The sequence below is a fragment of the Oncorhynchus masou genome, chromosome 18 (assembly GCF_036934945.1).
Source record: "Oncorhynchus masou masou isolate Uvic2021 chromosome 18, UVic_Omas_1.1, whole genome shotgun sequence".
NCBI lineage: Eukaryota > Metazoa > Chordata > Actinopteri > Salmoniformes > Salmonidae > Oncorhynchus > Oncorhynchus masou.
This window is the reverse complement of record NC_088229.1, coordinates 36,105,374-36,118,532: the sequence shown is the minus strand read 5'-3', so window position 1 is coordinate 36,118,532 and position 13,159 is coordinate 36,105,374. Positions and strand designations below refer to the sequence as shown.

At 44.7% G+C, this 13,159-nt stretch overlaps 1 protein-coding gene across 2 annotated transcripts in view; it reads left to right on the top strand.

The window, feature by feature from the left end:
• Positions 1-12,555, top strand: part of LOC135504500 (agrin-like) — a 280,244-nt gene extending 267,689 nt beyond the window's left edge. For both annotated transcript variants that reach the window (XM_064923146.1, XM_064923147.1), the window contains 6 exons: positions 591-707; positions 1,571-1,754; positions 2,105-2,192; positions 7,975-8,199; positions 9,383-9,486; positions 10,834-12,555. In XM_064923146.1, the coding sequence (XP_064779218.1) occupies positions 591-707; positions 1,571-1,754; positions 2,105-2,192; positions 7,975-8,199; positions 9,383-9,486; positions 10,834-11,015 (900 nt within the window). In that variant the 3' untranslated portion in view covers positions 11,016-12,555. The remainder of the gene's footprint in view (positions 1-590; positions 708-1,570; positions 1,755-2,104; positions 2,193-7,974; positions 8,200-9,382; positions 9,487-10,833) is intronic.
• Positions 12,556-13,159: the final 604 nt, after the last annotated feature.

The following is a 13,159-nucleotide window of genomic DNA, read 5'->3' as shown; positions in this document are numbered from 1 at the left end:
GCGAATTGTCCTGCACTATATCAAGGCTGTTTAATTCCGGTCCTGGAGGGCCGAATCACTTCTGGTTTTAGTTTCTACCTGGTAGTTAATTGCACTGACCTGCCTGGTGTCCCAGTCTGAGTCATTCCCTGATTAGGAGGAGAGGATGAAAACAAGAAGTGCACTTTATAGCCTTTGCACTATGTAGATATATCTTTAAAAGGAGACATCTTCTTCACTGTTATTATTCTCGTGCTATGGCGAATCAAAAATGAACAAAAAACAGAAAACGGGTCTCATTTGTGTTGGTCAGGTGTCTTTCTAGTCCCTGTTCACAGGAGGTTGGTGGCACCTTAATTGGGGAGGACGGGCACGTGGCAATGGCTGGAGCAGAATAGGTGGGAAGGGATCAACAACATCAAACACATGTGTTTGATACCATTCCATTGGCTCCGTTCCAGCCATTATTATGAGCCGTCCTCCCCGCAGCAGCCTCCATTGTACCTGCTATAGGGTTCTAGTGCCTATTATTAGGGTTTTGGTCTCTGGTAGGGTTGTAGAAGATTTCTAGACCCTGTTATATAGGGTTCTAACCCATTGTCTCTCTCCAGAACCAACACACCGCTCTCAACCTGAAGGAGTCTCTGTTCGTGGGTGGTGCTCCTGATTTCAGCCGGCTAGCAAGGGCCGCCTCGCTCAAAGATGGCTTCAAGGGGACCATTCAGAAGGTGGGTCCTCAGCAGATATATTTGGCCTCACACCCTGTTCAGAAGGTTTGGCAAAGGTTTCTATCAATTCTGTAAATGATCAACAACTATCGATTACATTTTTGAAAATTTAAAATAGGTATTTGACATCATTTAACTGTGACACAATTTTGAATCTACCTTATACATTGATAGCTATATTTGAACACGATTTAGTGATGGACAAGAACATCAGCTGCCTACACTTGATGGCAGACCTTTACAGTGACCATTGTAAGGTCAAAGGTCAGCTAGTTTATCAGTGCTGACGGTGGCTCCTTTTCATTTGGCTTACTGTACTAATAATAGAATAGAACACATTTGATGTCCCTCCATGTTTCTCAGCTCAGATCTATTCCCTGACAACTTTCCAGCTTGTTTGTTCTCCTCCGCAGCAAAAGGCTCGTCTTTGAGTGCCAAAAATGGCCTTCCAACAAAGGCAGGATGTTACTTAATGCTAGCTAGCGTCAACGTGTCATTAGCTCTTTCTCTTAGAAAACTTTCCTTTGAAAGCACCAAGTTAATCAAAGCTCAGTCTAAAAGTATGTTTCAGCAGTTATTTGCTGAATTAATTAGTAAGTGACTTGTAAAGTAAAGTCGTTATTCATGTGTCTCGAGTTTGAGACGAGGGGAGATGAAATGTGTAATGTGTTGTATGCAGTATGTATGCTGCATCGACTTGTCATGGCTATTTAATTACAGTCCTCGGGGGCCATAGCCCTGCTGCTTTTCACTGTTTCCTTCTTATCAAAGACTGATTCAGACCTGGGACCTGAGGTAAATCAAGGCTACACAGTGCACTATGACAGGTCTCAGTCCCCTCCCTCTCTATTCTCCCTGGTCAGATCACCCTGATGGGCACGCCCATCCTCCGGCAGGAGAACGCGCTGCACTCCAGTGACGTGGCCATGTTCGATGGCCACACCTGCAGCCGTGAGCCCTGCCACAACGGGGGTCGCTGCAACCCCCTGCTGGAGAGCTATGAGTGTGTGTGCCTCCTCGGCTTCACAGGCACACACTGTCAGAACAGTAAGCGAACAACGATCCTGAACTCAATGCAACGTTGTTGTCAGTAATATCGATGTCATGCTAGTCTTATTGTCCCCCTCTTGAAGGTTAGAGTTACCCCTCTGTTTTATCATTTTCACACGTACGCACACAGACAGACATACATGCTACACACACCTGTGCATACTACACACACATACACTTCACCATTCCATTTACCTTGGCCATATGCCCTACTGTCCCTTCAAACCATAAGTGCATGAACGCTCATCCCAGATCACCATCCATTGCCTGACTCCACTTAAAGGAGCCATGTTTTCCTATTGAATCATGTTCAATGTTCGTCTTCCTCCTTGTCCTCTTCCTCGCAGCCATCTTCGAGAAGTCCGCCGGGGAAACGGAGTCCATCGCCTTTGACGGCCGGACATTCATTGAGTACCACAACGCCGTCACCAAGAGGTAAAGTAGAGGCCATCTTGTCCATCAATTCTAATGCTAATGGCCTCCGATGCTAGTGCTAATTGGGTTGAGCGAAATTGCCTCCGATGTTAACACTAACCGGAAGTTGCGAAATGGCTAATGGCCTCCCCATTCATATTCCACTGCAGTAAGTGGTGGTGACAGGGTTGATTATTCCAGGCCCATTAGAGGCTCCGTAGTGAACCGGGCGTTAGCTAATAGTTCAACCACTTCCCCTGCACTGTCTCTGGTTTTGACTGAATTTCGGTAATTAGCGGCACGGCGAACAATTACGGCATTGCCCCGAGCACCCCCATCGCTCTCTGTGCGCCGAGGCGGACTGAGCCGACACACACTTATATACACACACACACACACCATGCCATACTATACCAGCATGGCATCATCATAGGCTTTTGTTAAAATGGGGTTCAATTTAATCTTCTTTTAGACTTACAGTATGTGTGACTGTGTCCTTCAGATTAGCAGTCCTAAAGTGTCTGTGGCAATTTTTAAACACACACCAGCTATAACAGGACTAGCCGGATGCTGTAGGTGTAAATGGTTTCTATACTGGGTGTGGAAGAGAAAAACGTTTCCTGCCTTCCAGGCGGCCACTTATACATTTGGTCCTCTACCATCCTTCCACGTCTTCCATGCTGGCACACCCGCCTGCAGGTTGGCACGCATGAAATGTTTGTGATGATGAACCTGAAAAGACATGGAACATAAGGCTGCCCATCCAGATCCTTCACAAGTGTTCGCACAACATTCCAAGGCGTGAAAATTTGAGAAACCGACAGTTAATTTGTGGTCTTATGAGCACACACACACACACAGAGCACACACACACGCGCACACAGGGCGCATCGTGAGAGAGAATTTTAAGATCTGTCTTTATTCTCTGTCTGTTGTCCTCGTTAAGGCTGTCAGATGTCTGTGCTGCCGTCCATCTGTCCGTCTGTCTTCTTCTGTCTCTTCTGTCTGTCCGTCTCATATGAGTGTTCCTTGTCTGTCCTTCTGCTGCACTCAAGCCAACTGACCAATGAGATTCCGGAGTAAGTACGCTCAAATGAGTCCCCAACATTCCCAGGTTTAGTCAAAGCCAGACTAACCTAACTAATACAAAGCCAGACTAACCTAACTAATACAAAGCCAGACTAATACATTACGATAGTTAACACAAAGTGACAGATGATATATTTATGTTCCGTCTATGTCATCTTCATCACCTTCCTCTATGCAGATAGCTATCATGTGTATTATATTTAAATAGGCCTACAGTATTTTACCTTCAAACTCCATGCCCATAATTGGATAAGATTTGTTTTCTCATTCCAAATTCCTCATCACACTCCAGTCTAAATGAACGCATGACTGCATGAATCCACAGAAAGCAGGTGCTATACTGTATGCATGGTTGTAACTACATTTGCCACGACCAGAAATGTATCCACGCACCTTATATTGGATGGTATTAACTGTCATGTTGAAATGAATGAGACCCCTTCTTAACTGCAAGATTATGGACCAAAATCTATCCCCTTCCTCAGTTTTGCTGCGAGTCCCGCATCGATTATTTAACTGACTCCTCTTGGGTAACAATTTGATTTTAGTTTGTTATTAGTTTCCTCTTCGCTGTTCTTAGCTTGGTAAGTAACCTCCTGAAAGAACAACAGAAAGCAGGGAAGTTGGATTTAGGTTGATTTATGCCAAGCAGATTCACCAGATAATTCGATATACAGATTCAAGCCCCTGTCATTTCCGCTTAATCCAATTTCCAACTGCAATTAGGAATAATTATGGAGTCGGCGGCGGTGGAAAAGGACGACTGACGTGTTAATCAAATAGTTATTTCCTCTTTGAAAAATGATTTAAAAGAAGGACCTCAAATTGAGGCCGAGAGGGCATCGATATCCGTTAGGGCGATGATCATGGTCCTTCCAGCTGGACTGGCCAGAGCTTTATTAGTTGTCACTTCCTGTAAGGGTGAAGGGTGCGATTAGCGGCCAATCTAGGCCAAACCAGAGCTTGCCGGCACTCTCTCTCCGAGCGAGTGGCATCGATTCAACATTATCTGGTGTCGGAACAGGGATTAATGCGTGAATTAATAAATGAATGAATGAATTCCTCAGAGGAACGTTATTACAACGTGATTACAACACACAGACCACCACTGTCACCCTGGGCTAATGTTGCTGTTGCTATTTACAGCAGCCAAGATCAGTCTTCATTGGCTGATGCCTCCTCTTTTGAAACCTTGGGTCGATTCTCTCACGCATCATTATTGGAGCAACCAATGATATAGGGCTCCTCTCTGGTATTACGATATTTGACCCCATTTTTGTTGATTACCCAATGTTTCTAATTTGGTGCTTCCTTCACTCAAGAAGGCTACACACACACACACACACACACACACACACACACACACACACACACACGACACTGTCATCAGACTCAGTAATAGTAGTAGTAGTAGTAGTGGAATATTTTATTATCCCAGCCAAATTATTTTTAAAAATCATTACATTGTTGCCCAACTCTCCCCTTAAGACACGTCTTGGGCATTGACTTGGAGTCTGAGTGGTGGTGTGGTCATCCTCCTCTGAGGACCTCATTATGTTGCTGTTGCTTCTGAACCGTGATCGCAATGGATCTGCAGTACAGTATCTCTGATCACAGTAAAGCTCCTAGTACTTCGTAGTATATCCATACTACCATATTACTTGGAATGTAGTATTGCATTGGGCATGCATTTTAAGCAGTATGCTAGTATGGTCCTGCTTTCCCAGCTCTCGAGCAAATAACTTGCTCAGTTCGCCACGTCTCCTTGTCTACGAAGCTCCTCTCTATGCTGGGGTGACGATGCATCACCCTGTAAGGGTCCTCGTGGGTCCTCTTCCCGCCCCCCTTTCTTGCGCTTATCGCATGCCCTTACATTCTCTCCCCTGCTCCCTTAAAGTCCAGAGTCACTGGAGAACCCGTCAGAGCAAAGGTGAGTGTCCCCTGCAGCCTGGAGCCTGTAACCAGCGCAGTCCAACCAACCGCTAGCATGCTGCCTCCCCATCTATCCATCCCCACCCACCTGACACAACCACCCGCAGGTTGCAACCTAACCTCTCACAGCCCAAGTAAACCGTAGTGGAGAATTACCCATAGAAACAGTATTGGAGAGCCACACTATTCAATACTGTGGGCCCCCATAGAGAGAAGTGTTAAAGGGCCACACTAATCTGTACACTGCACCCCATAGAGAAAGCATTGGAGGGCCACGCTACTCTATAAACTGGGCCACTTATAGAGACAGTATTCTATGGCCCCACTTATTTATTTGTTATTCTGGATCCCCATTAGCTGTTGCAATGGCACCCAGGGTCTATTAAGACAGAGTAGCTCAGTGGTACCAATAATCTACAGCACTAGCAGTCAAAACAGCATCCAGCCTCGCTATGTTCTCCGTACAAGCCTAACAATGCTCCATTTACTACTGCCATCTAGAGGCGATGGGGTGCATAGCATTCTAAGCCCTTTTATTTTTATTTACTTCAATCAATGAGGAATAAAATACGCATTATTAATCCAGTAAATAAACCACCTTGATAGCATTTAAAATACCTGCCTTGTTTCACATGCTATCCTTAATTCATTTCAAACTTTGTCCCTGCAGGGTCCAACGCATCATAAGTCTAGTATAGTATATCCTTATTTTGATGACCGTGGCCTTATTATTCCTGACAATCCATCCTGCTGAGGTTTTATTGAACCTTGTCCCTAGGCTATTGCCATAGAAGTTTGATGTGTAACACTATGGCTTTGCCAGAAATGATTTTCTTTATTTTATTTAACTAGGCAAGTCAGTTAAGAACAAATTCTTTACAATGACGGCCTAGGAACAGTGGGTTAACTGCCTTGTTCAGGGGCAGAATGACAGATTTTTTACCTCGTCAGCTCAGGGATTCGCTTCCTTTCGGTTAGTGGTCCAACGCTCTAACCACTAGGCTACCTGCCGCCCTTTATAGTGCACTACTTTTGACCACGGTCCATATAGGGCTCTGTTCAAAGTAGTGCACTATATAGGGAATAGGGTGCCATTTCGGACACAGATTATGATTTATTTGGGGCCCCTGGGTACTGTGAGGGTTAGACCAAGGGAAAGGAGTCCAAATATTGTATGTGCTTTTTTCTACTGACCGTTTGTGTCCAGTGGGTTTCTATGACCATTCATTCATTAGTCACTCTGTTTTGTTTGTGCTCCAGTGAATAGTTTTTTTCAGAATGGAACGGTTTCCCTTGGAAGTCTTAAACCCAAATGTGGTTGCGGTGTATTAAGAGACGCATCCAATTCTACTTTGCACTCCTTCCTCTCTGCTGGGTCGAATACTGTACATGTGTCAAACCCCTGTTGGCCATACCTGAGCAGAAACCAAATTAGAAACATTAATTAAACAATCAGTCCAATCTCTTCACTCCTGTTAGCTCATTGGCAGTAGCCTCGTTTTTGGCCTGATGAGAGAATCAAATCCAACTTTATTTAAAGTGGATCGATTTAGGCGTAGTCTGCTGTCATTTTCTCTTTACCTCTCCTCATGTCCTGTGTATAACCCCCTGTGCTCCCATGAGCCTCTCTGTCTGTTTGCTGTGCTGACTCGTTTCGTGTACGTGTCATGTCTGTCTCGTGTGATCTGTGTCTTGTGTTCCCGTGTCATTCTGTTCTGTGTTGTGTGCTCTCTATCCTCTGTGTGCTTTGCCTGTGTTTGTCTCCGTTTTTTGTTTAAGATCCTTTTGAAAACTGTGAAAGTAGTTGAGCCTAGTCGGCATCACAATACATTACAGCGATACCGATTGGTGACACACACACACACACAGGGGGAACAGTGGAGAACAAAGGAGCTATTTTTAAAAATAGCATCCCTTCAGGAGTGTTCGTGTTTGAGGTCTGTACCAAATGGAGCTGTTTGTGTGTGTGTGTGTGTGTGTGTGTGTGTGTGTGTGTGTGTGTGTGTGTGTGTGTGTGTGCACGCGTGCATGAATGTGTTCCTGTGTGTGTGTGCGAGTGCATGAACGTGTGTGTGTGTGTGAGTGCATGAACGTGTGTGTGTGTGCAAACCACCCTAGCTCCAGTCAGGCTTTGAGCAGCGGCCCCACTCTCCCAGAGCAGACACAGCTGTGACAGTGACACAGAGCACTCCTCCATAGGACAAGCCAGGAAGTCCCCAGGTCTCCACCCCTGTCCCCAGCTCCCTGACTCCCCCGTAGCACTGGCAGTCCAGAGACTATGATCAAACACTTCAGACAGCTAGCTTCAAACCCCCCTGCATCCTGCCCCCCCCCCTCCCCACAACAACCACCACCTCACAGGAAGAAGAAAGGAGAGCTACTGCACAGTTAGCCCAGGAGAGAGAGAGGGGAAAGAGAGCTGGAAATACCCAGGGTGAAGGGAAAACATCATAGCTGATCCAATATAGTCTTTACCTAATCTTCCTTTCACTGTCATCGTCTCCTCTGCCCCATAGGCAGCGGCAGGTTAAAGGAACCTTAGAGGTTTCCCACCATGTGCTTTCAGATCAATAGTCATGAAGGAATCTAGACAAGGAATTAGGATGCCAGTAGTGTTTCAGGACAGAGCCATCACCGGCCACTATCATTTTGGATGCTCCCTGTCACTATCAACCCTGAGTCACTTCAGCCAGTATGCAAATGTGCAAATGTCACAATCACCTAACGTCCTCTTCACTTCACTAACATAAGTCACTGTAACTCTCCTCCCCCTCCCCCGCAGTGAGAAAGCCCTGCTGGTGAACAAGTTTGAACTGAGCATTAAGACCGAGGCCACTCAGGGCCTGGTGCTGTGGAGTGGTAAGGGTGTGGAGCGATCTGACTACATCGCCCTGGCGGTGGTGGACGGCCGTGTGCAGATGACCTACGACCTGGGCTCCAAGCCTGTGGTGCTGCGCTCGACGGTCCGCGTCAACACCAACCGCTGGATCCACATCAAGGCCAGCAGGTAAGACGGTGTTGAACATGACCGCGTGGTTTACTCATGAACGTTGTTGTTGTTGAAGTGTAGGATAGCCTGTATTGGTAAAAATGTTGTATTAGGGTCAAATCCACACTTGACTTGAAAAGTTAACATTTGACTTAAGTGTAAGTTCTAGGAGCGTTGGACTAGTAACCGAAAGGTTGCAAGTTCAAATCCCCGAGCTGACAAGGTACAAATCTGTCGTTCTGCCCCTGAACAGGCAGTTAACCCACTGTTCCTAGGCCATCATTGAAAATAAGAATTTGTTCTTAACTGACTTGCCTAGTTAAATAAAGGTAAAATAAATAAAATAAAAGTTCTATGGTTCACCCCTAAATGAATATTCATGTTAGTAATAATTGAGTTATAGAAAAGGACCAAAGAGTGGAACAAAGTTTGTGAAATGTTACACAGTGTTACAAACCATACACAGCATACAGAGTGTATGGTTTTCATATTCGCCTTCAATTTCAGTCTGCTTGTAAGCAAACCGACAAGCTAGCTTTTGGTTAGCTTTTATGCCACAGCATTTAAAAGAAAAATCCTCTCAAAATATATATATTTTTTACATTTTCATTAGTCCACTGTTAATACCGTCCCAAATCTTCATTTTTCCTTTAAGTCTGAGGTCATGTGTTATGAATGTTATTACTTTGTCTGACATCTCTTCTGCTCGAAACACTGAGCGCTACCTACCCGTGTCGTTCTATGACGTAAGTGCTTACTTGCCACATAGTGGAGATTTGATTCCTTTGAATCCATGGAAGTTGGTCTCTGTAATTGACAGACTGCTAAGTGGCTGTCTGTGTCTGAAATGGCACCCTATTCACTATAAAGTACACTACTTTTCTGGTCAACTTTTATAAGGAATAGGGTGCCATTTGGGATGCAATTTCTCTCTCCCATTCCCTCAATCAACTGCTAAGCACACAATCATCAGAGCAGTGAAGACTTGATTACTCTCATTGAAGTCTTGATGTCTGCTACATGCCAGTTGAAGTGGAATTTAAAATGATGTAGCAGACAGGCTGTAAACAAATGTTCTCCCCCTATCTCCTGTTTCTCTCCCCCTGCCTATATCTATCCCCTCTCTCGCTCTACCTCCCCTTCTCTCTCACTCCCCTCTCCATCTCCCACCTCTATCTTCCTCTTCCTCCCCCTCTCTTAGAGCACTTAGGGACGGCTCTCTCCAGGTGGGCAACGAGGCAGCGGTCACAGGGTCGTCGCCCCTGGCAGCCACTCAGCTGGACACAGACGGAGCCCTCTGGTTGGGTAGGTCCACTAACGAGCTTGTGTGTTGGGGTTTACACACGCAGACAGACAGAAACACAGGCACACTCCTCTGGTTTGGTTGGTTCTGAATATATCAAAGAGGTCAGACAATAAAATGTTGTTTTTTAGTGAGGAAATGCTTACCAGAGCACTTCCAGCATTCCTCTGACAGCGTATAGAACATGGAATAGCGATGTTAAAGTGTGGCAGAAATGAGGAATGTAATGGATGACGGAGAGCTCACTGGGCATGCAAAGAATTGGTCTGAAATGTGACACAGATGATTGTCCCTCTCTCTTCAGGTGTTGATTTGTGATATTAAACGGTCTGACTAAACTCAAAGGTTCTCCGCTCTCGGGAATTTGAAACGACTAAAGTCATCCCGTTATCTTTTTGAGTGCCATTTGGCCCTGAACTTCGCTCAGAGAAATGGCTTCGGAGAGAGCACCCGCTGTGTCTAGATGGAACGTTCTGAGGAAATAGGGAAAAAATGACTTTCAAATGCATGTGGTCGTGCAATGTGGTGGGAAGGTGTATGTTTGAGCGAGGAGAGCCATGGCACACATACACACACTATCTCTCTCACTCACTCACACACACACACACACACAAACACACAGGCACACGCTAATGACACAGCACACAAGTGCACTGCTGTGGCTCCAAACAGGTGCTGAGCACACCCCGCGGCTAGAATACATTATCCTTTCAGCAGGCCGTACATCAAGCGGCTGCTCTCTTAAATCCCCCTCTTTCACCGCTCATCATTAATTCATCTGTAACTCGCATGAAATTAGCCCTGTCGATCCCCGATTCAGAGGCACGCAATCCGATTAGAGGGGACAGAGAGAAGAGAGGGAAGGTGGGAAAGAGCTCGACGGAGAGGCAAACTCGCGGCGCGGCGGATTAAACGAGGAGCAGGAGAGCAGGTAGAAAGAGGGAATGAGAGAGAGAGAGTAATACAGGTGACCTATCAGAAGGACGACTCCCCTTGAAAATGAAAGTGAGGTAAGTTCCAGTGATTGTGCTAGAGCACTCCTCCAGAGAGAACCACCTGCTTGATGTCCCTGTTCACCAGAGCTACTTGCGTCTTTCTCTCTTCATCTACTGCCAGTGTCAACATCACAGAGCCTCACATCACACAGCAGTCAGTTACCCTTTGTGGCATGAAACAAGTTCACTTGTAGGGAGATGTAAGGGATGTGACCTGTGTGTGTGTGTGTGTGTGTGTGTGTGTGTGTGTGTGTGTGTGTGTGTGTGTGTGTCTCTCCGTGCACCTCAGACACTGTGGGTCTCTTTTCATGAGTCCTAATTCTCTCCCCTCCCCCATCCTTCTTATTCTCACAGGTGGCTTAGAGGAGTTGGCTGTGGCCCGGAGACTGCCTAAGGCCTACAGCACAGGTTTTGTGGGCTGTGTAAAGGATGTCGCGGTGGACGGCGTGGAGCTCCACCTGGTAGAGGACGCCCTGAACAGCCCCAAAATATTACACTGTTCCGCCTCTGGCACAGCCGCCACGGCCAAAAAATAGCCTGGCTAAAATCACTCCCTCCATAAACGCCATGTCTACTGCTGTAATTATTTTATATTTTTGTATACTTTTCATTGCTTTTTATATTGAAAATAAAAAGAATACATTGTTTTAATTTTTTTTTTTATATATATATTTTTTTGTTTTCTGCGCCTCCTGTTCATTCATTATCCCCGCCCTGAAACGCAGGTGTACATACCGTACATATACGCGTACTTTTGTGTGACGTCGCGAGACAAGTGTAAGCTGTATTCATTGTGTTGTTTTGTTGTTTTAAAACAAACATGAACAAAACCTCTCCCTCGCTCATTACTTGAACACTGGTGAATCACATTGGTGCTCTCTATTATTTCCTTGTCTTGATGCCATATCATTCACTACCACACAACACAGCCTATAGAAATACATACAAACATTCCCCTGTGAGATAAATGCAGTCGAGACACACTGCTGTTTCCTTGGTCATTGTCATTAGAGCACACTGTTACAAAACGTTTTTAAAGCATTTTGCGACGGAAAATGAAAAAGGGCATGTTTTATTGGGCGTGTCTGTTTTCTTCCGTTTTGTGCCTAATGAACAGGACAATGGTATCCTAGAACCATCTGCTTGTAACCAGTAGGGCTGCTCAGAATAAACTTCTGAAACCACTTAATCAAACTCCTTAAACAGCGCAAATGCTCTACATTGCCTCTCAATCAACGACTTGAGTTTTGAAATTATTCGCAAACCCCCAGAGCTGAACAAAAACAAAGTGCCCTGCATTCAAGGACAACACACATATCATCATTCCACAACATGCATCAATCAAGAAATGTAATAATAATTGAATTAAATAAATGTAATAAATATAGACTATATAAATACCTGAGACTGTGAATATGTAAGATTGGTTCTCTTCTCAAGAATTGTGAATCTCATGTATTGTGCTTTCTATTTTACAATCAGGATGACCATCAGTTGCATGCAGTTTCTGCAGTGTTGATTTTGTTTTGTTTTGGTTTCACTGTGTTGCCGGCCAAGTGGATTACCTGTCGCAAACACGCGTTGTGTTTTACAAAACGGTTCAACTATCTGGTTTCACTGAGCTAGGATAACTATTTAATTTTGGTGGGGTCCTTTTTTGAGCACTTGTTTTTCTATTGGAGTTTGTTTTGCTGGACTTGGAATGGCTCAAAAGGACAGGTTGTTGTTGTTACCGCAACTGGCCTGGTGGGAGTGCTATAAGCTCAGGCTGAAGAGAGGACCGACCAAGAGGAAGAAGCGAGATACTGTATCATACCATAGGAGACAATAGGACCCTCAAATGCTCAGTCATGGAATGTTCAGTAGTCAATGAAATTCTTCAGTCTTTCAAACTTCAAAGTCCATTTTTTGATCAAATTGGAATGAAGACTGGGTTATACTTTCTCTTGCATTAAGAGTGATCCATCTCTTGCTGTTGGAAAAGTGATAATGTGATGAGTTGGGACATTTGGCAGCAAAATGAGGAAAAAAATAGCAAACATAATCGCAATTACTAATAAACGTACTTATGCATGGGTTTGTATTGTCGAGATGAATTCTGTAACATCCAAAAACTCATATTGCAATGCAAAAACTAAACTGCAATGACTGACATAAACCCACTCTGTTTTGATATATAAGATACTTGGCAATATTATAAGAGAAAACAAATGCTTGTTCAAGGTTGAGTATCAGTGGTATTGTATCAGTTTGTTTAAGTTCTTCATTATTTTCCCCCCGCGATACAAAAACGGCCATTTTGTACAGCCCTGAAATTTGTAAGTGAAAATTTTGCAATGTGTAAAACTGTAGAGGTTATGTTTTTAGTGCTACACACTGGAAATAAGTCTGACTTGTCTGTTCACTACACACAATAATGATGTTCCTATGTCAGTGAGGAGGGGAAGAGCATCGAAGTATATGGCTTTTGAGTGTAATCAAGGACCAGGAACCCTGGGTGTGTGTGTACACCACTGTATTTACATGTTGTATTACTGTTGAATTTGACCTATTCCAGTAGTAGTTCATGAGCAGTGGGTTCCTGTGTTAGTGGCACTCAGAAGACAAGTGGCGCAGGCTCAAGAGTGAGACGACACGATCTAATGTCGGGGTGGTAAAAACTATCTATGAATTGCCTTAA